Source organism: Myotis davidii, unplaced genomic scaffold (genome assembly GCF_000327345.1).
Source record: "Myotis davidii unplaced genomic scaffold, ASM32734v1 scaffold323, whole genome shotgun sequence".
Classification (NCBI taxonomy): Eukaryota; Metazoa; Chordata; class Mammalia; order Chiroptera; family Vespertilionidae; genus Myotis; species Myotis davidii.
In genome coordinates, this window is record NW_006295491.1 from 163936 (window position 1) to 187526 (window position 23591).

The 23591-nt window shown below is 41.4% G+C and overlaps 2 protein-coding genes across 3 annotated transcripts in view; both read right to left on the bottom strand.

Moving 5' to 3' along the window:
- Positions 1 to 1484: 1484 nt before the first annotated feature.
- LRAT (lecithin retinol acyltransferase (phosphatidylcholine--retinol O-acyltransferase)) lies at positions 1485 to 6527 on the bottom strand. Of its 2 annotated transcripts, none has more exons than XM_006770099.2 (3): positions 6360 to 6527; positions 5735 to 6275; positions 1485 to 3424 (listed from the first exon to the last, which is right to left on the bottom strand). In XM_006770099.2, the coding sequence occupies exons 2-3, from the start codon at positions 6272 to 6274 to the stop codon at positions 3272 to 3274; spliced, it is 693 nt and encodes a 230-aa protein (XP_006770162.1). In that variant the 5' UTR covers position 6275; positions 6360 to 6527; the 3' UTR covers positions 1485 to 3271. The 2 variants fall into 2 exon arrangements, with proteins under 2 accessions (XP_006770162.1, XP_006770163.1); XM_006770100.2 differs by lacking the exon at positions 1485 to 3424 and adding an exon at positions 4322 to 5574.
- A 6263-nt stretch (positions 6528 to 12790) lies between these two features.
- Positions 12791 to 23591, bottom strand: part of LOC102759400 — a 79820-nt gene continuing 69019 nt past the window's right edge. The window contains exons 19-20 of the mRNA XM_006770101.2: positions 15949 to 16039; positions 12791 to 13607 (exon numbers count right to left, since the gene is read on the bottom strand). Coding sequence (XP_006770164.1) covers positions 13530 to 13607; positions 15949 to 16039 — 169 coding nt within the window. The 3' untranslated portion in view covers positions 12791 to 13529. The remainder of the gene's footprint in view (positions 13608 to 15948; positions 16040 to 23591) is intronic.

The window sequence follows — 23591 nt, forward strand, 5'->3', positions numbered from 1 at the left end:
TGCCCCCCCTTCCCCCCCCCCCCCCCCCACATCTCGCATCAGCCTTGCTCTGCTCTAGCCTCTGAACCACTTGCGTTTGCCCAAATGCGCCATGCAGTTTCATGCTTTCCGAACTTTTATGCATACATACTTAAAATAAGAGTAGAGTACCTCACACTTATGTGCCAGGCATGTTGTGGGCAGTTTTCATGCATTTGCTCTTGTGTAAAATGTTCTGCCCAAGTCTATCTCTTGAAAAACACCTGTTTTTCATCTCAATACACAGTCCCTATAATTTTGGCCTTATAGTTAAAACTATAACCACTTCTTTTTCTATGCCTTCAATCAGCTCTATTGTGTCATCTATACCCATTTGGCCATAAACTTTAAGGCAAATTTCCATGTCTCATTGACCTTTTTATCCCTAACACCTGCACAGTACCGACTCGTGCATTATTTCATCTTAGGCCCAGTAGTCCTATTTGGCCTTCATCTGGATATGGCAAAGAACAAAATGAGCAATAAGAAGCTGCATTAGATGCTACTTGATTACCATTTCACAAGTGAGGAGTTTAGAAATATATGGGCTCATATATGGCAGGATCACAAGGATCAATCTTAACTGATGATGTCAACGTGAAATTCATTACAAAACAAATTAATCGTGCAGGATTTTTTCCATAACCACAATCAGGGATATTTGCATCTTTTTCTACCTAGTTAAGCAACTAATCAAGCTGAGCCAACTAAATAAAAATTCTCCTTTTCTCCTAAGTTCAACAAAGTAAATAAAACCTCCTTCCAGATCCCTCTTCCCCTTAGTGAAACAACACATCAGTGTGATAAGATCACCTCTTACTATTTCTCAACTTAATGTTAGCACTGCCTCCTTCAGAGAGATTTATCTGACAATTTAATGTCTTCTTCCCCTGTGTTCCCATAGCACTGTATACACTTCAATATGGTTAGTTAGAATGATTAAATCTAGACCATGAAATTGAAACAGGTCAATCCCTGGCATATAGTGAGCACTTAAGTGAATGATGAATTGAATCTTGCTTTAAGGATATGAAGTGAGTCAAGACTAATTATGTTAATCCCAACCTTAAGTACTTCCCTTGGCATTTAATCAGGGATTGTTATCTTTGAACACAGATTTAACTTAACATCAGACAGTGGCTTTTGTGACTTATAATACTAAAGTCTGCAAAAAGGTTTAATTACTTATGAGGACACCATATTTTTTAAAAATGACTTTAAACAATTGCTACAAGGGTAATATACAGTAAGTGAAAAAACACTAATACAATGGCTTTTGCATCATAGTTCCTTTTTTTTTTTTTTTTTAAGAATAATTTATTGCCCTAACCAGTTTGGCTCAGTGGATGTGTGGGGTGTGCAGTAGGCAGCTGATGGATGTTTCTCTCTCATCGATGTTTCTAACTCTCTATCCCTTTCCCTTCCTCTCTGTAAAAAAAAATCAATAAAATATATTAAAAAAATAAATAAAAATTAAAAAAAAATAGGTTATTTTTAGAGAGAGGAGGGAGAGAAACACTGATGTTAGAGTGCAACATCAATCAACATAAGTCAGCTGCCTCTTGCATGCCTGTACTGAGGATCGAGACCACAACCGGGGCAACCAGCATGGGATGACTCCCAACCAACTTGTGCCACACCAGCCAGGGCTGGTGGTTGCTCTTATGCATACATACTTACAATAACTTTTTAAGTGGTCAGAACAGGCCCATGAACAACTTTATTATGTGGTATTGCCATTTCATGTTTTAATTATTTAAAATATTTAAATGACTAAACACAAAATTAAACTCCAGCTGAATTTATTGTGGGTAAATTAGTGGTGATAAATATCAGTTGCTAAAATCTGCTCTTAAATTTGTTCTGGTTGGATTATTGAGTGACTGATCCCACCTCCTCGTACCATTCATTATGTGACTTATTTTGTGATTCTTGGTAGTTTGTAAAGTAACTTTAATACTTGAAATACAAGTCTAGCTTTTGGCTTAATTGTAGAATTTGTTAATTTTGGTTAAAGTACTTGAATGCTTGCTTTAACACCACTACATCGCAACTCAAATATTAAAACAGCCTTGGTATAATCAATTTACATGCCTGGCAGTACTAAGACACAAATTATCCCTAACAGGTATTTCTTTGGGTTCTACTTGTTTGGGGCTTATATGCTGCTGTGGCATTCTTCTTTTAAGGATGCAAGCTATCCTTGACAATAAAATTGGGGGGAAAAAATGGACTAGAAAACAAATCTGAGGGCTTTTAAAAATTATACAGTACATTAGTAAGTGCTCTAAAAGCTAAATCATCCAAAGTCTTATATAAAAGGTACACCACAGGCAAAGGCATAAGAAAATGGACTAAATCTGTTGTAACATTCATCTTTACAAAGCCTCTATAGTAACCACACTGGTATGATAATAAAGCAGTCAAGAACAAACCTAATTTCTCATCAGTTTGAGTGTATGTGTATATCCGCATATTTAATTGGTACATATACATTACAAGTGTCCAAATTATTGCAATCCTATATCCATTTACCTCTTAGAGTCCTTTAAAGTAATCACAGTGACATGTAAAAGGGGGGAGGGGGAATGCTAGGCTTCCTATTAAGTAAAGCTACATCAAATTGTTCAACTGATGCTATAGTAGCAATTTCTGCAGGAAAGCACAGATTCTATAGTTCTGGTCAGTTATTTTATCAGTAAACCTTAATTTTGCTAATATGGTTTCAAGTAATGAAATATTCTTGACTCATCAGGAATTATAATACATAAAAAAAGATTGAGAATTTCTTTTTAGGCCAATCATCAAACAGGTTTTCATCTGAACAAGGGAAATTCTTTCAGTTTAATATAAGTTTTTCAATGAATAAATTTACAATAAAGTTTACAATAAGTCTTCTGATCTTCAGATTCTGGCCTAATGGAGAAGAGAAGTGATTACAGGAGAGAGAAAAAAAATATCTCCTGTGGCCATCATCTTAGAGGCTGGTTTTCTTGTAATGATGAAGTCTATCACAGTTGTCAGGTTTCCAAGATTTGCACAGAGCTTTAAAATGTAACTGCCTGAGGAAGATTCAGAAAGCCTTGTTCTCGGGCTTACACAGTAAGCACTTTGTGTGATTCTTAATCACATTTTTATCCAGAACACAATGTTTCAGGTCACATTTTTCTCGACGATGTTTATGCTGATTTGTGCTCCATAAATATAAACATATTTACACACAAAATACACACACTGACATGAGGGTGTGAAGTCAGCCAGCCATCCATAAGCAGAATGGAATAAAAATAGCAGGAAGAGTAGTATATGATGCCATGCCCAGGCAGATTATAGCCGCCAATCCCAAGAGTGCCGAAGCAAGAACACTTCTCTGATCACGAATAATTATCTTCAAATTCTCACAAAACTAGAAAATAAAATTTAAGAATGTCAGAAAAGGTGGCTAAGCCTAAGAAGAATCATATATACAAAATAATAAAGCACAATTTTCCAGGCTATTTTCTGTCTACCAGAACAACTAGAATTTCTCTTATGACTTATGAAAGAATTTAGATGTTAAGAGTTCAGTGTCTTGATTCCACACCCTGTAACAGCCCGCTGAAATAACACCTCTGGCAAATAGATTACCAATGGCAGCTGCCTATATAAATATAGAACTTTTATAGAAAACTACAGAGAATGTAACCCCATAAAAGTTCAGGATTAGATGTTAAAAGCATTAAACTGTTTATCAATAACAATATATTCTAAAATTAGATAAGCAAAGAGATCTCTAATCTCAAATAAATAAGTTGTCCATTATTATTGGTGAATTCAATTCATTCAATGAACCATTCTAAAATTTGGTGATATAATAACTTTTAACTTTCTAACTCAAAATTAAGAGACAACTTTGCAATTCTCATTTTATATTCTCTGGTTATATATATATATATATATGTAGGAGAATTCAAAAATGACATTCAGAACCAAATAATTCCTCATTGTTTCTGGAAAGTAGAAATCAGTCCTCCTTCAGCATTAATGACCTAATTCTCACAGAGCATGTCCACAGGCAGTTCTGAGAACTGGAAAAATTGGGATGAGATTTTTTCCCCCTGGGAAGTCTATTCTGTGGCCAGGTTGTTAGACCATTCACTGAAGACAAAAACTCAAGTTTCACAAGAGGTGCTATGCAGCAATAACAGTTAAAACCCTTCTCTACTTCTGTAAAACCTGACAAAGTTTCCAAAGATGAAAAACTTCAACTACTTATGTATGCAGATTAAATATTTTACTACTTTAAAAAAATACTTACACTGTTTGTTGTTGTTTTTTTTGTAGAAATATATAATATAGAGTTATATGTATCCCATCAAAGTATTACCTGATAGAAATACTGTTTTCCTTGGAGAAATAATTTGCTTGGTTCCTAAGTAAATCTGATGTGTTTTCTTTTGTGTACTTTGGAGCCCATGTTTGTAAATGTGGTGAAGTTCATTTCTAAACAAGCCTAGAGCTGTGATTCTTTAAAAACGCATTCCTACAAAAGCATTCCTAGATTGAGTCTTTGTGGCTCTATAAATAATCACAAGGACTTTGATGCATATATATATATATATATATATATATATATGCATAATATTTTCATGCTCTGCCACAGAGGAAAGATTTTCCCACATGAGTCAAAAATTAATCAAAATATGGAGCAATAAAAATATTGGTTACATAGACTCAGATTCTTTTGGTCCAAAAAATACATAAATGTGAAGAAGAGTCAACCGTGAAGGTCATTTTGCGATTACCTAGGCTTCTATTGTTAAAATTGAACTTTAACAACTTCGGGGCAGGCTGAGAAAGCTTTTAATTGCAAATGAAGTTGCAGGCATTTTTTTTTTTAATGTTAGCTATTTTTAAAATTTAAGAGATTTGGGCAAAGGAGCTAAAAATTCATCCCCCCGGGGCCCCCCTTTGGATTTGTGGCTAATTTAACCATCTTAAATTCTGACATTGTTTTTTTGTTTGTTTGTTTTACTTCACACATTAATATTACCTTCCAACAGCCAATGGCTCTTCTAGAAAACCAAGTGTTTTGATCTCTAGGGAATCCATAAACCTAACCCACCTTTGGGACTAATGGGTAAAGGATGCTTAACAATAAGGGAGTCTAGATAGGGATTAAAGCCAACACAAAAATTTCAAAGTGCCCTGGAAGACCCGTCTAAAGCCCACACAGGAGTAAGAGATATACCAGGGAGGTCTTCTTACTGGGAATTTGGTTAGTTGATAGTGAGCAAGGGGAATTCATTCTGCGCAGCTTACAGAGGGAGAATGCTGCAAGCCTCCTTAGTTTAAATGCACAACACTTTGTACACAGTGTTACGGATTAAATATAAACTCTGGACACCTTCCTGCCAATTGAAATTGTTGGGAAAAGTTGCAAACACACGGCGGACTTTGTCATTTCAACTACGCGGGGTGGACACCCTGACGGCTTCTGTAGCAATAGCCCGGCGGCTCTCTCGTAGTGGGCAGCGGTGCTGCACTGCCAAACTCCACTGCGCCTTTTGAGAGGTCCTGCAAGACACATGGCCATTTACTTACATTGTCTCCCTTGGGAACACCAGAGCCTTTGTTCATCTAAACCCAATGTCTGATCCCAGGGGAGAGACATGGTCAGGGACGGGAGTGGGGGCGGCCCCGCCCAGCCCACCGGTGAGTCAGTCACAAGAGGTACCTTGTCTGCCTGGGGGCTGACCGCGGTGCCGAACCTGCAGTAAGTCACAAAGTGCTCGCAGTTGTTCCACAGCAGGCTGTAGGGGGTGGTTCCCAGCATCTTCTCCGCTCTCTGAGCCACCTCTTCGTTGAGCAGCGCCTTCTTCTTGAGGGACTTATCCAGGCGATTGACCAGGATTTCGGCTCCGTAGGCGAAGTCATCCACAGTGTCCACGCGGATGCTAGCCACCCTGCCAATGACGCCCAGGATGAGACGCTGGTTGGAGACCACCTTCTGCGTGAGCCTCCTGTCCTTGGTCAGAACCAAGAGGATGTCGGGCATCATGTGGGCGACACGGTTGTCGCCCAGGTAGATGCCATAATGGGTCAGGTGGGTCCGGGGCACCTCCAGGACGTCGCCGCGGTGGAAGGAGCTGATGCCATGGGAACTGCTCCTTGCCTTGTCTTCGCCCGGGGCGCCCGAACTGAAGAGCTTGAAGTTGGAGATGAGGAGCAATTTCTCCAGCAGCAGGGACGCCGCCTCGAGCATTGGGTTCTTCATCCTGCAGGGAAACGAGAGTCTGGGGGGGCTGCCGCCGCTCAGGCAAGGTGAACTGGCCAGACTGGGGCGCTGCGCTGCAACTCACCTGCGGCCAGCCGACCAATGCCGCGGGGGGAGGCGACAGCGACGGCCTGGGAGGGAGGGAGAGGAAAAAGGAAAGGGGGAGACGCCTAGGGGTGGCACTGCTCTGGGACTGAGGCGGGTGAGGAACTGGCGGCGGCTGGCGGAGGGGAGCAGCCAGCAGGGAAGCGCACCTGGACTGCCGGGCGCTCCAGGCGCGGGCCGCACGCCAATCTCGGCACCGCCGGCCGCTCAGAGGCCTTTTATCTCCGCCCAGTGGGCGGGGCGATTGCCGTCACAGACCCGGCGAGAGCGCTGATTGGGCGCCGGTGGCCCGCGCCGCTGGGAGCGGGGCGCGGGGGACCCTCATTCTTTGGAAGCGGGCGGGCCGCCTCGGGATTCCGGGCTTTTGCACCGCGATTCTTTTAGACCGGCTCCCTCCTGCACTCGCGGCCTAAGTCTTTCGGCTGTGAAGCGGGCAGAGTTGAACTGTACAGGCGCAGGCGTGGCCGCGCGAAACGGTCTGCACCTGTCTGGGCCCGGGCACGCTCAGGGTACTTCGGGGAGGTTTTCGGTGGAAGGTCCCTTCCGGCGATATTTTTCTCTTCCTAACGGGTTGGATGCCCCGAAACATCGGCTGAAGTGTTTGCATTGACGCTACGAAATGTGCGCGCCTCGGAAGCCTGCGTGTTCCTTCCTAAGCTCCATAGAACCATAGCCCCTCCCACACGCCACGATCCTCCTTACCTTTAAGTGCCGCGCGTCCCCTTGTTTTCTGCGGGCGGGTGGGGCGGCGACCAGCGCGTCCAGGTTGCGCGCGCCGCGATCAGAACTTCAGGCGCCTCCGCGCTCCAAGGCACCAGTGACAGTTGAGCGCGCGGCTCCAACGATCAGTGTGCAAAACGGCGAAGCCCTTAACGTTTTCCTGGACAGCCGGGGTCACGCCAAGTTTATTTCTCCGGCTGCAAGGTTGCAAAGACCTAGCTTCGGTTCGCGCACTCCAACTTTGCCGCTTTCTTTTCAAGTGCAGCCGCCCAGAGGTGGCCAAGGGAGGCCGAGGCGCTGAGCTCCTTGCTGAGGTCTGCAGGGTGACCCAGGTGCATGGGGAAGATGGACCCCGAGCAGCGGTGAGGGAGCTGCTGACCCGCCCTGCACGCCGGGCCGGGCAGGCAGGGGTCCCCACCCTGCGCAGAGGTCATGCCAGCGACTTTCAACCTTTTTCATCCCCTGGCACAAATAAACTAGTTACTAAAATTCTGCAACACGCCACAAAAATATATTTTGCCCATCTGACAAAAAAGGGTATACTTTCTATTCATTCATGCTGGACAGCTATTGTTAGCTGTTGTCATTTTTTAATTTGACAACCTATGAGAAAATAACTCAGTGCCCCTAACTAAATAGTCAGGTATTGCATATTTTTGGTTTGTTGTTTTTTAAAGCGCCGTATAATCAATGCAAAAACACCCACGTCAGAAGTTTTGATTAAAAATCCGCAATGTACCCAGTGTTTAAAAAATTAAAAATTACATATATGTGTACATATGTATATATAATGTGTATGTATGGAATTAAGTACACACATTGTTTTTCATCACTGGTACAGAGAGATGGACACTCACTCTGCCAGCTCATGAATCATGGCAGAACAGACATGTGCTGAGTGTGGTTATCATATAGGAGGCATGATGAAGGTACTGTAAGCAAAATCCTCATGTTCTATATTATAGCCAGGTTCCAGTGGACCAGGTATCAACAGAAGGCCAAGAACATCTGTGCAAGATTTCATTAACCACAGTGTTTGAGTGACAGGTTATATACCCTAATAGGGAAGGAGTGATTCCAAGCCCATGGAGAGTTAAAGGTTAGAGCCAAAGTCAGTGGCTTTGGATTTCAGGTTCATGAGTTTCACCCACCATTTTGTTTTTCTTGGAAAGAGCTGATGTACAGAACACCCTGTTGTAAGCGCCACCACGCTTTCCAAGAAACAGGCACCACCAGGAATGATGTTTCATTACTTCACCCTCGCTCTGGCTACGCTGGTGGGCAGCAAAGCCTCTTGTCTGCTTTTACCTTCCATTCACATGTATCCCCAATTCCCAGCCATGGGTCCCCACACCTTCACATTTGATTTGAATAATTTCCCCTGAACCTCTTTCCGCAAGGGAATAGCACAAGTGCCTATAGTGTTTCTGATGGAGTGGCTGTGGGAGAATCAAAGAAAATGCTAATAGATTGTACCCCTGCTGGTTAGAAATCATCTTCATTTCTGTCTGGGCTGGGTTGTTTAGAAAAATGTCAATGCCTTACAATTCTGGGAAATTTATAGTGTGGCTGTGGGGTGGATTCTGTGGTTTGAAAACAGAATTTTATACTGATTCCCACATGTTATTTTAATGGTGTGACTATGTACTAATTGAAATAAGGTTGTGGATATTCCCTTAGCAAGGTATGTTTTATTAAATGATATTGCATGTTTTAAAAATTCTTGCTTCACATCGACGGACCTCTTGCTGCACACAGGTTGAGAATCTCTGCGTTATGCAAATGCCCAAATTCTGAGACCAAGGCGGTGATGGAGATCCTCGCTAGGCTCCACTGAGCCGGGCAGTAAGGGGCTCATTGGTTTCACCAGCGAGCAGATCCTCCACCCTCCCGGGGAGGGGGCTTGCTGCGGTGGGTGGACGGAGGGCCACACATCTTACCTGGAACTGCGGGGTGGAGGCCCCGCCTTGGCTCCCACCCCGGGTCTGCCATCAGCGCTGGGTCCCAGTCCTCCCCTTGCCGGTGACTTTCGTTCATTTCGCAAACAATCCTGAATCACATTATAATCCCAGCAAAGAGAAGAAAATTCCATTTCCCACAAACGAAACGAAAGAAAAAGGTGGAAGAAGGGGACAGAGGCAGTGGACGTGGAAATTTAAAATAACCTTTTTATCCCAGGATTCCCCCTAATTTTTTTTTTTTTTTAATCAAGAGCCGAACTGTGGAGCTGCTGAAACAAATCAAATCCTCCTGCACTGGGGCCCTTGTTAGCTTCTAGCTGCAGCATACCAGCTCCGCTGCAGGATTTAAAATCTAAGTACATTTTCACAAGTCTGATCAAGACCTCGTGTACACGGCACTACAATAGAACGGTCTAGTTAAGACGCCCTTATCAAGTTCCCAGCACTTGAGTGGCCCGTAGTCCGACCTACACTGTCCTTACACACAGGAATCTGGGGCAGTTCAATGTATTGCTCAAGGGCAGAGTCAGAAGCAAAACCAGGGCTGTGTCCCAGACTTCCTACTTACCTGTTAGACCTTCTTCCCCCTGGGTCCTAAGCCTGACACATTTGACTTCCTAAGCTTATGTTTTTACATGATTGTCCTCCCTTAAGGTGGTTGTTGTTGTTCTTAGATCATTTTTAGACTATTAAACACATAAAAATGATAATCTTAACAATGGTGTTTCTTCTTTTTGTTTACATACGCTAGGGTCTGGCCCCAGGGCACAGACAGAGGCCCAAACTAGCTAGCTCTAAGGAGGTGGGGGGAAAGACTTTGTGAACTTCCCTCAGGAAGCAGGGGAAAAAGCGCAGACTCCTTTCCCTGCGGCCTCCCAGCTCAGTGCTGCCTGGAATGCGAGGCTAACAGGAATCAATTACCTCCTGGGAGGAAGATTTCCCCAGCTTCCTGGTTGGCTAGCACCTTATTTTGAGGGCTTCAATCCTGCCTATTGTCTTTGGAAAGATTAAAGCCTGCAGACTCCAGCCATACAGGAATCAGTTGGGGCACCACCACCCCTACTGCCCCCCAAACAGTAAAATAAGAACACTGGGCAAAACAAAGATTTATATTTCATAATATGAAAAATCATGACCCAAATGAATATAGCTTACTATAAGTTATTTGTTAACTAAGGCAGCAGTAATATAAGGATGCAGAGATCCTGCAGGCAGTAGAGAAACACCAGAAAAGGGAAATTAGATGATCCTAGGCAGCTCGGAGGCAGGGTAGAGAATGGATTGGTGGGAGAAGGGAGAGAAACTAGAAGCAGAGACCAATGAAAAGGCCACTCAGTCCAGCTAAGAGATGAGAAAAGGAGCGACAAATGGAAAACGAAATGGCGGGGCATGGGAAAAAGTTAAAAGATATTCCTGGAGACACACTGGCAAGATGTGGTGGCCTGGATGTGTGGTGGTGGTAGGAGTGGAGAGGAATAATGTGGGACCAGGGATGACTCTGAAGTTCCCTGCTGCACAACCAGTAAAACCCTTAACTGGGGGAAGGAAGGTAGGAGTAGGAATAGGTTTATGGGAGGAAGAAAATGAATTCAACGTTTGGGTATGTTGAGTATCAGAAGTCTATGGCTTGCTGAAGCCGGTTTGGCTCAGTGGATAGAGCGTCGACCTGCGGACTGAAAGGTCCCAGGTTCGATTCTGGTCAAGGGCATGTTACCTTGGTTGCGGGCACATCCCTAGTAGGGGGTGTGCAGGAGGCAGCTGATTGATGTTTCTCTCTCATCAATGTTTCTAACTCTCTACCTCTCTCCCTTCCTCTCGGTAAAAAATCAATAAAATATATTTTAAAAAAAAAGAAGAAAGAAATCTATGGCTTTTCAAAGTGGGGATGTTGCTGGTAGAAGTGAGGTTCTTGTAGTGTTATGAGGAAAAGCATTTCCAGGGACCCACAAGAGAGGATGATTTATTCAGGAAGCAAAATTAAAGGAGTTCCCCAATGTCCCATCTTTCCATGGAAAATCAGGGCCAAAAGAGAGTCCATGTCCAGAGAGCCTGTGCCATCTTAAAGCTTAGGTCATCCCAGCACCCAGCTAGCATAGCTTGTGCTCCCGGCTGCAATAGGTTGCTGTGCTGTGGTATCCAGGTTCCCACAGCAGCTGCTAAGGCCACATGGCTACTGTGGTGAGAAGGCACTAATGCAGGGCAGGAGGTGAGTGCAGGTCCCTAGCAGGAGAGAGAGAGCTTTGTTCTCCTGGGGTTTTAACAAGGAGCTTTTCAAAGTAACCAATTAACTTCTTCCCAAGATTTCAAGAGCTTGCATTGGGCTTGCACCCCCTAGCCAAGGATCATTTTCCCAGGTTATACTGACAGGCCTCTATGACCCAGCACCTCTCCCTGTGCTATTTTGACTTCTACTGTGCATGTCCTTAACTCCCGCCCCCCCCTCCAACCCCGCCCCCCCTCACCCCCAGCAAATCCAGTACTGGAGGGAGAAGGGAGGAATGTTAATGCCCTTGGAGGGACAATGCTGCCATTTCTTGGGGTGTGAAGCTGTAGCTTCCTGGTGATGCAAAGAGGCCTCTGCTTCCCAGCTAAATATGCTCAACCATTTCTGAGTTCCTTGTGCTCTCTTCCTTCCAATAACTAGCTAGGGATGGTAACAGGTACACAAATAGATAAAGTAAGATCTCTAAAGCAGAGTCTGGCCAAGAGATAGAGACTTGGGAGTCATAAATGTCTGGGCCGGTAGTTCAGACCTTGGGAGTAGATGAAACTGCGTAAGGACAGCACAGAGAACAGGATGAGAAGGCAGCCAGAACAAAGCTCCACATAAAGGCGGCACTAAGGAGTTGCCAAAGTGCTTGAGGAGGAATGAGAGGAAGTGCTTGAGGAAGCCAGTGGTACTAGGAGGGCATGTTCAGTAGTGTCAAATGCAGACAAGCTAGCAAGAGGGTGCAGGGACCAATGGATTAGGCAGTAGGGAAGGTGCCAGAGTAGTTTCCCAGAGCCAGTTTGCTGAGGTTGACAGAGTAAGAGTCAGGCAAAGGGAAGGTCTAGACAAAATGGAGACAAGTCTTTCAGAAAGTTTACAGTAAAGGAAAGGAGAGAGGACCAAATGAAAAATGTCTTGTAGTTCATTTGCTTTTTGTTGGTTTTAAATGGGGACACATGAGAATATATGTGCATAGCGGGAAACTAGGGGAGAAGAAAAATATATAGCAAAGAAAAACAGGATAGCTGATGGAAGAGTTGGGAAGCAACGTCATCAAAACTACAGGTGGAGAGTTAGAACTGGAGAGGAGGGAGGACTTTTGTTCCCCTAAGACAGGAAGGGAGAACGCAGATACCAAGTGTAGCTCCAGAAACTATCGGAAGTTGTAGTCAAAAAGATTGTACTGCCTTAGGTTTGTGCTGCAGGCTCTACAGAAGACAACTCCCAAACTCAGCCAGTTGGCAAAGTGCACATAGATGCCTCAAGAAATTCATACGTGTATATTGGTCATTTGCTTATGTAAAAATCTAAACAAAAAATGAGTTTTTCATTCCCTTCCTATTTGGAGCATTTATTTACATTAAATTTTACATGCATGTTCCTAGAAGCTTGATCTTTTTCTTCTTCATTTGTTATGTGACAACAGGCTCTCACTTACTGATGTCAATCTCTAGCATTAAATTAGGGGTGGGGTGGGGTGCTGATCAGGGTATCTAGGGAAAATCAGGCTCATCAGAGTAATTCATTAAAAACCATAATCACAATTTTTATTATATCAACGCACTGCAAAATCATCACCATACTATTTACCATGGAACATAAAATAATGATTGTTAATTAAAAGTGGTTAAAAGTCACCTGGACTAACATTTGAAAATTAGTTGCATAGCAAACTTTGAATTTAATTTGAGTTCAAAGTATTAGGACATTGTGTCATTAATTTTTCAAACGTTTTCCTACCGAGGATAAAATATTCAGATATTTTCTATTTTTCCCAATTCAGTGTGAGAATACTGCAAATGTGTTAAAATTTTCGAACTAATTAATAGACTGCTTCTTTGAACCTGAACTTAATTTGTATGCTTATGCATAAAAATTGTTTAGAATAGGTAATAAGATTTTTTAAAATATTTAAAAGGAGAGAAAGATGCTCTTCAAACACATAACAAGATTATCCCAGCTTGGAATTGGGGATCAGAGATAATCTAAAAGTGAATATATCATTAAATCACAATTTACCAAGTTTTTAAAGTAGTTGCTTGACAGAAAAAAGAACATCATCAAATGCCTAAAGGATATATCTGTTCTATATATTTTTTAAATCACCTATTCTCTTCTTCCTTATAGTCACCACATTTTTAATGCTGGCATTCAATTTACCTAGCTGGTGTGTGCTTCAATGCATATTTTCTATATTCTTTTATCTCCTATTCAATTTTGCATTTGTACTAAGAATAGGTTTCCCAAAGCAGGCACTCTTTCAGCCACCTACTAATGACTTTAAATCAGGAACATCTTTTATCTGGATGTCCAGTACCATCTGTCCAAGTGCTTTGCCCTGTTGAACAAATCAAACAGAAAAGTACTGAGCGTGAAAAAAATTCTATTATAGTTATTAATGTTAATATCACACATTTAAAAAAGTGATTTCTATATAAATAATTTGGGTAAATAAGATTTTATTTAAAACTAGTGGCCTAGTGCACAAATTCATGCACATTGAAAAGAAATTAGAAGAAATATTTTAATATAGCTATTTGCCCTTTATAATAGAAGTGTCAGAGATGAAAGAAACTAGTAAAATGTATATGAAAATAATATATAAATTGATTAATAAACAATAACAACAAAGACATGATATAAAAACAACAAAAACATGATATAAAAACATTGATAAAAACAATGAGTGATAAATCGATTCATAATAAACAACAACAATCTAGCATTATTGTCGATTATACTGTCATCTCTGAGTCTTAATGCAATATCCGTTCCCCAGCCTTTTTCACCATGTGGGAAAAGAATAGAATATGTCATTGCATCTAGTGTAGGAAACAACATACTGATGTGTTTCATTTTAGTGGCATTCGGATTATTGGGATCTGGTTTACAATGAATGAGCAAGTCCCATTCAAAAGGAGGTCCCCCATCTTCGCTTCTGAATATGATGGCAACTTTGTTAGATGGGAATAATTATATCTACCCAGATCACTATTACGATCATATTTAATCGCCACTGTTACTTCTGTGCAACACTGCCACTTTCTTTCAGCTTCAGAATGTCAACAAAAATAACCAAATTCATGATGGACAATGACAGATCGAAAAACATGCATGCAATTGGTGCCAGCAAGAGCTTTATTTGTATCATGCATGTGTGAGTCAACTTAGTCTTTTATAGATATAGAACAAACTTGCTTAATTAGACCTGTTTTCTGATGTAGCTAAACTTTTTCTAGTCCAGTGAAGCACCCCAACTTCTCTTTCAGGTAATTGTCAGCAACACAGCAGTAAATAACAACACGAAGCACATTATTATTATAACTGTATTATTATGCAGGGAGAATAAAGGGTAAAATATAGTGGTGTTTGACTATATTCTCCGCAGTGAGAAAACCTGAAGTCATTCTCAAGGTCCACCATTTCTTACTTCTTTTCAGTCGGGTCAAGTTTCTAAGCTTTCTAAATCTCTGTTTTCCGGCTAATGAAAAGAAAATGGGATTCCACCGAGTTTCCTATCTACCTACTCCAGGACTTCTGTGAGGATCCAATGAGATGAGCCACGGGAAAAGGCTTCACAGACATTTGATTACAGTGTAAAGTGTTTCCACCTGAGGCTAGTTGTCTCTAGGGAGAGGAAGCCAGGTGTTGCTACTTGACATCATTACCTGGACGGTTGAACACTTAGCATATTAGCCTTTTATATAGATAGATAATGACAATAAATTTTAAAAACACATACTGAAGGAACACAGTTACTTGTATAACAAGTAAAGTGTATAACTAGCTAATGAATTCTATGTGAAGAAGAACAACATGAAAAAAGGTTAATGTGCTCAAAGGAGATACAGTTCCCAAATCAGAAACTCTCAATGTTTATATAGGAATGTAGTAGTTATAAGAATATGATAGAGAGGAAAAATTTAAGATGATAATAAGAATCACAGAGCAAAATAAACAGAAAAACATCACAGTAAATTGAACATATAAAGGAACTAAAGTATCTCTTTCCTGCTAGTGATTTCATTTAATCAATGATGCCTACAGGCTATTGGCTTAGATAAGACACATAGCTGAAGATGTGAGATATTTTTATTAACTTTACAATTCTCCCCTTATCCAATGGCTACTGTATAGCTTAGGATGACTTCATGAGTTTCAGATGATTCAAAGGATGGATTAAATAACAGGCAATATAGAAGCCTAAGGGATACAGTAGACTGAGTTAAGTTACTAATTTGAGTTCCTTCCTAAGATGACTCAGATAAATTTCAACCCAATTCCATAGTAGTACTTGGCTTCAGCTGTTACTGGACCATGATAGAAAGATAACTTTCTTTACTTCAAATAATGGCTCTCCTTAAACTATAGAATGCCAAATAATCTTTAGCTTTGAAATCCGGTCATAAACTATTTTCTTAAGTGTCGAGATACTAAGTGTTCTTTCTGCTATATGATCTTCAGATCCTCTAAAGTCATACTCATTAAAATGAAGATAATGATGTTTTACTAAGAAGTTATCCGAAAAGATTTTACAATTCTTTTCTTCCCCCTTCTGAACGGAGAACTCTGTAGGATTAGTGTATGTGTTATGGTTCATAGGATGCTGTTGATACAGGCTATGTCAACGCAACATAGGAAACAGACACAAAGAAAATGTTCAATGTTTAGATGCTTACCTGTGGGTCACTTCTCAGGGAGGCAGTGCCTCCACCACCGAGAGAATTTTTTAAAACGAAGTTTAACGCATATATCCCTGGCAAATCATATCTATGGAATTAAGAAAAGAAAGATGAATTCTAACAGTAGATTTAGTCATAGTTTCTTCCAGCCATCATCCTTACAGTTACTGGCTAGTCCTCCCATGTTTGGGCAATGGCACTGATACCTTTCACATGAGTAATGGGCTTCCACCAAACCTAAACTGACTTTTTCCCACTGTCATTGACAATTAGTGTGAAAATGCCTTATGCCATAGTACAACTTGCATTTTAACCCACAGAAACCTCCTTCCAGTTTCCTTGCTTCAGGTTCAGCACTACCGCTAGCACACTGCTACCAGCCTTAGAATTCAAAACTGTTTGCCAGGACACAAAACTGGTGTGAAAAGGAAGAAATCCACACATAGCATGTATTGTGTTAATCATGAGGCTGGTATTAGGGAGTATGTTTTTTAGGGGTTTTTTTTTTGCCTTCAAGCAATATTAGTCTTTGATCATGGACTTAGCCATATACCACAAAGTATATGCTGATGTCAGAATATCTCAATAGACAGTTCATAAGAGTGTTCACGGGGAAGATTTACTAATGATCACAAGACAAACTTATATTGTAACTTCTATCTGGTGCTCAATGTGCTTAGAGCATGGGAAATATGCATACAAACACACACACACACATATATACTGAGTGGCCAGGTTATTATGACCACCCCATCAGTGCTTCATTGACACTTCCCAAAATACTGAATATTGAAAACTTCCTAAACAAATACTCTCAAGTTTTTATTATTATTATTATTATTATTATTATTACTCACTTCAGTGTACTGATGGGGTGGTCATAATAATCTGGCGGGTTATAATAATCTGTCACTCAGTGTATATTAACTGTATGTGCTAATAGAATTTATATTAGCATATATATACTTATGCTGATGTGCACATGCATGGAAATACTTCAGAGAAGATCAACACTGTCCAGGGCAGTGTGAAACAGGGTATTTGGACCAAGATGTGTATCTGTGAAGGGAGTAGAGGCAGAAATGGGAAATTAAATGAAAAGGGAAAGCTAGCTGAATTGCTTGGATGTAGGGTAGATGCATTGTCATCTAATAACTATTTTTCTTCAGTTATGTTATTTTAAAACAAGTTTTTGTTAATTTCTTGAATTATAACATGGAAACGAATGTAATTGAAATTGTTCAAGGATGTATAAAAACAATAAAATACATATGGAAATAGACTAAATATCCTGATTGGTTGTAGAGGCACCAATATGAGTTTATACATACAACATTTGTTCTAGAATAAGGACTGACAGGAGACAATTTTTCATTTTGTTTTGACATCTTCATGCAGCATATATTGTGTCAATTGTAGGACTAGTATCAGGAAAGATTATTTTTTCCTCTTAAACATTTTACCTTCAAGGAACTGAAACAACTAGCCTTTGTTTTTCCCCCCCACTGTACAATTTCAGCGACCAATTTCATGTACTACTAAGTACATTCATTATTACTCAAATTAAAGCCATGTTTAAGAGCAATTTCTACATGTGTTATTTCAAACAAAGATTAATTTTAAATAAGAAAACCTGCCCAAGGCTACTATTTCCTTTGTAAGTTGATGACTGTTAATAATATAAATTTGACCCATTTTTTTTCTTTGTACATATAACCAAGTGCAATGTGGGCTTAATGAGGAAATAGAAAATTATATGAGAACTGTTGTTAATCATACTTTTATAATTAGTACAACTATATTCAAAACAGAAAAGTCTGCTCATAAATTTAAAGTGAGAACAGTATTCTCCCCAGACTTTTGCATTCATTGCTTGAGTTACTGGTCAAGTATTTCTGCCCTGCTGTGCAGCACATATACCATCATCCATGAAAATCTAGAGCAGTGGGTGACAAGAGAATATTATAAGGTCCCTCAGGAGCTCAAAGAAAAAGGAAATGTTGGCCAAGACGGATTCATGTTATTTAAAGTTGAATCCTTTAAGCATATCAGTGCTAGATCAGGGTAAAGCCCCAAACCACATGCCCCATACATCCCATTACACCTTGGACCTGTCTTTGTCCAACTCTGCAAGAAATAATGCGAAGGAGAGTCCCCTGACTGCAGAGGGGGAGGCTGCTGGGCATTCCCTTGTTGAGGTCAGGTGATGGAGTGGTCAAGAGCACAGGCTTGGGAGGCAGACTGCCTGGGTTTGAATCCTGGTTCAGCTACTGTGACTTTAGGTAAATTATCTCATTACTGTGCACTGTACTTCCCTCCCAGGATCATAGTTGTGAGAAAATATAAGTGAAAAATTAAGTGCTGAAAAACCCTGAGTGGGTTAGATAGACTTTCAATAAATAATATCTATTGAATGAATTGATAAAGCTCAATATGTGCTAACGAGGTCCTTCTACTTGCAGGCCATTGTGCTTGGGCTCAGGGGTGGACAAACTTTTTGACTCGAGGGCCACAATGGGTTCTTAAACTGGACTGGAGGGCCGGAACAAAAGCATGGATGGAGTGTTTGTGTGAACTAATATAAATTCAAAGTAAACATCATCACATAAAAGGGTACGGTCTTTTTTTTTTTTAGTTTTATTCATTTCAAACGGGCCAGATCCGGCCCGCGGGCCATAGTTTGCCCACGGCTGGCTTAGATGCTACTTCCTACATGGATCTTTAATATGGTTGATGGGAAATTACCTGATAAGCTTCTGCCAAGCAGATTATGTCCCGTGTGCTCACTTTTACGAATCAATAGTACATTGGGAACACATGTTCTATTAAGTGCTGGTAATATAAAGAGGTTTGGGACATCATCTCTAACTGGAGGGCCCTAAGTGGTACTACAGGAGCGAGGACATACACAACAAAGGATTGAAGAAGGTGGCATGCACTAAGTGGTAGCTATGTGGCATAGACAGAAAACATATTTGTGTGGGTACTGGCTTATTGACCCAACAATTTTCCACTGGATTGCTGTTTCAGTTCTGTATTGCTACTCAAGGCTTGATGTTTAATTGGTTTACTCCAGTTCGAAATGTTCTATTTTTCTGGTTTTTGTTTTATTGTCATATTATTGTTTTGTTTTATATTCCTAAAGAGTTTCAAAGCAACTTGAGTACTGGGTCCATATGTTAAATTTTTACTGTATTCCTAGTTCACTTCGCACAGGACATTACATGTTGGTGCTAAATATGTCTCTATCTCTGTATCTAAATCTATATCTGTGGTAGGCAGTTAGGCGTACAAGATTAGAGTAAGGACCTTCGACCAGGTATAGAAGGTCACCAGGGTGGAAAGTCCCTGGTGCCTAGTAACAGGCAAAACTTTGAAATCAAGGACCTCACCCCCTGGGGACCTTTCCTCCCCTAGCGTATCGCTGGTGACTCAATTTAGATCCCCTGACTTTTCATATTGCTGGTCATGAGGTTTGGATCTTTCTTTTCTCCCCGGGCATGTTGCTAGTCATGTGTGTGTGTGTTGGCGGGGACCCAGGACAATGAAGTTCTGATGTGACTCAGGTCTCAGTTCTCACCTCGAGGCCTCAGTTGTGTTTCATTCAGCTATAGGCTCAGAAAAGCAGCAAAACCCGACAAGCAATGGCTGATACCAGGACCAGCTCATTGACTAATGATCCCCTGTCCTAGCGCTGACCAATCAGTGGAGACCATGATCCTGAAAGGATACACCAAGAAAGCTGCTGAATATTCTATTGAGATCCTCCCTTAGGACCTTCCCTAAAATCTCTACCCTTAAAAACCCTTAGGAAGGTGGACCTAGAGAGTTCACGTGTGGCTTTCCTCTCCCCCTCACCTTTCCCCCAGGGTGTTACCATTACCTTCCTTTCTCCTAAGCTCCAAGAGCCCCTCTGTTGCCTCTGTAATTTGTTTCCTGAGTCCATTCCTTCTACTGCTCACTTTTTCTACCTCTGTGATTTTCTAAATAAACTTTCTCTTATAGTTTGGGTCTTGGCTCTGAATTCTTTCCTAGACAGAACTCAAGTACCAAGGTTGCTGCACCGAGGTCCAGTCTGACTCCACCAGTCTGACACCTGGTGTTGTTCTCACTGCCAACACATCTACAGCTAATACAGGAGCCAAAAGTTAATCCGCACACCAAGCTTTAACTTAGACAAGTCTTTTTTCAATTTAAACACTATACAGATTGTTCATTTTGCATTTCTACAACTGGAAGATGATGTCGACAACTGGTAGAAGAAATGGAGCAGAGCAATAGAAGTGATGAAAGAATTACAAAATAGATTTTATAAAAAGCTAAAGAAATTTGTGTTATTTAACCACAAGAAAATAATCTAATGAGTAAACATCACTCTACAAGGGATTGCTGGCAGATCATTTCTACAGAAAGGATACAGGTGATTGGCCTTGAAGTGCATCTAATATAGGAGAGGGGCACGAGAACTACATGAGACAATACAAGAAGAGAGATCATATCTAAAGTCAGTAGAGTTCAATGAATGAAAAGGGAGAAAGGCAAGGATATTGCTTATAAGGGTGCCATGAATCAGTATGTGAAAAGTGGACCAGTGCTTGGTAAATGGTGAACACCATACAAGGGCTAGATATGACCATGACTGCAATTGTTACCACTGTCATTAGCTAGTTATTAATAATAGGAAGAGCCCTGGCCGGTTTGGCTCAGTGGATAGAGCGTCTGCCTGCGGACTCAAGGGTCCCATGTTCGATTCCGATCAAGGGCATGTACCTTGGTTGCGGGCATATCCCCGGTGGGGAGTGTGCAGGAGGTGGCTGATCGATGTTTCTCTCTCATCGAGGTTTCTAACTCTCTATCCCTCTCCCTTCCTCTCTGTAAAAATAATCAATAAAATATATTTTAAAAAAATAATAGGAAGAAAGTAAAGGCCAGACATTATAAGCATGGCCATCTGGGCAGCTTCACCAGGAAGCTGCAACTTTATATTCCGCAGGGAATAACTAGTCTATTCCCTTGCAAATCTATGGGGAATGGGGTCCAACAAAGGGGGAGATGGGCATATGCACAGTGAGGTTGGGGTGATGGAAGGAAGGTACTTGCCTGTCAGTCTAACAGGCAACAACTTTCATTGGCAAGGAGGATGGACCTCAGTGCAAGCCTGTGAAAACTTGGGGATATATAATCCCCAGCGGAATTCTCTCCTCATCCTCTGGTTTTCTTTCTGCTTCCTTGCTCTGACCCCTGTTCCTCCAAAGCCATGTGGCCCTAGAAGCTGCATGGCCCACAGCTATGTGGACCCCACACACAATGGACTGCAGCTAGAAACACAGGCTAAGCTAGCCTGATGCTGGACTTTTTTCTTGGCAGGATGGAGGGAAATTGAACTTTGGAAACTCAGGCATTTGATTCCACGCAAATGAAAATCATTCATTATCTTGTGTGAATCTCAGAAAATTCTTTTCTCGTAACATCTCAAGAAGCCCATTTCCACCAGCAACAGGTGGGGATATGGAATACCTGACCAATACCTTAGTGAAGAAAAGCAAAGTGAAAGAGCAAGAGGTAAGAAACTGTATTAGCTAACCATGTTCCAAGGGTAATGCAGGAGCAATCCTTTCTAAAGTAAGGCAATAAACAAGGTGACTTCTATAATCTTTCACAATTCATGGTTATAACAGACTGGTATGTTATATGGAATGTACACACAAACACACACTATATATACTAGTGATCCAAGGGTCACAAATAATTATTGAGCATCTATCATGGCTTACCATCTATACTTGATGCCCAGAAGGAAAGAATGTAAGGATGGGATAGAGGAAGAACAAAACATACTTCCTATGCTGCAAGAAGCCGATGGTGCCAGAAAGTCGATACAACAACCTTAATACCAGATTGAGAGACATACATTCCAAAGCAAAGCAGAAGGCAATTAAAGAGTAAAAAGTAGAGATTAAGGAGGGTACCCAGGGGAATAATCATTTTGCTAGGATTTGTTAGGATACAGAGGAGTGTTTGGTTGTGAAAAGACAGATGGGAAAAAGGACAGGTTGCATTATTATATTTTTAAATATTTTTAAGTTGATTTTTGGAGAGAGAGGGAGGAGAGAGAAACATTTATGTGAGAGTGAAACATTGATCGCCTGCCTCCTGCATGCCCCCTACCAGGGATTGAGCCTGTAACCTAGGCATGTGCCCTGACTGGGAATTGAAAGGGCAACCTTTTGGTGCCCAGGACAATGGCCAACCAACTGAGCCACAATGGCCAGGGCTGGACTGGCAAGGCTTAAAGATGTAAGAGGCAGAGCTGGGGATGGGATGAGATGGGATGGGGTAGGATGGGATGGGATGAAACCAAAACCTTGGGTGGAGTTGTTCTACTTGAAGGGAGATGAAAGATGTCTTTCACTGAGAGGGGAGGAAGGAGAACAGGGTAGGTACAGATACAGAATTGTAAGGGAACGAGGGAGCAAATTTGAGTAAGTTTTCCTTGAATGATATGAAGAGTCTGAGAAAACAAAAATATGGAATTATGGCAGGAATTGAATGGTTTGAGAGGAGCAGAAAAAGTGTTAGGGCAGTTACCAGTAGGAGTGTAGCTGGGAGTCAATGAGATGACTACAACTATTGCCAATCATGGCAGTGCTATGGGCATTCTGTGCAGGGTAATTCCTGGTTGTGCAGGACTGTCATATGCATTGTAGGAAGTTTGCAGCACTGGCTCCTGTCCACCCAGTGCCTATACTGCTCCCCGTCACTATGATAACTGGAAAACCCCACTCATTTCCTAATGCCCGGGGGTTAGGAATCACTTAGCTGGCATTAGACGGGTTAACATTATAGCATAATCGCATCACACTAATATGTCGCCTTCCCCAGGAACACTCAGGGACCTAAGATCAGAGTTCAATAGTTTTAAAAAATTTAATAAGGAGACAGTAAAAGAAATATTCTTAGGTTGTCCCCCATTGATTGAGAAATGTGTATCATCCCCAACCTACTTCAATAGATAAGTTCCCAGTAAGAGCAATTGCTAAACACACATAGCATAGTAGAGCCAAATACAGTTGCACAGGAGATTATTCATTGCTAACTAAGGCATTTTTATAGGCTATGTATGTCTAAACCCTGATCCAAAGCCTGGTTTTATAAGCTTGGCCCTTTGCCCAGGGAGGGATCAGAGTAAAAATTCCAGAAGGAGGCTAAAGTAAATCGGAAGACTTAGCTGCAGAGGCCCCCTGCTGAGGATGCCAGGCGGACTGTTACCCCTCACAAACATGGTTTGGGTAGTTTGAAAATACAGCGGATGATGTGCCCATCAGACACAGTCTTAGAAATACTAACATAATGACAGAGCCATCTATGAAGACTTGTTTATCTGCCCACCCAGAGAAAAGCCCTTGGCTAGGTGATTCCCTTAGTTAGAGCATCATCCCATAAACCAAAAGGTTGTAGGTTCGATTCCTGGTCAGGGCACATATCTACGTTGTGGGTTCAATCCCCAGTCAGGACGTGTATGAGAGGCAACCGATCAATGTTTTTTCCTCTCTCTTTTTTCCTCTCTCTCTAAAATCAATAAAAACATATCATTGAGAGAGGATTGAAAAAAAAAGAGAAAAAGTCTAAGTTATATATAG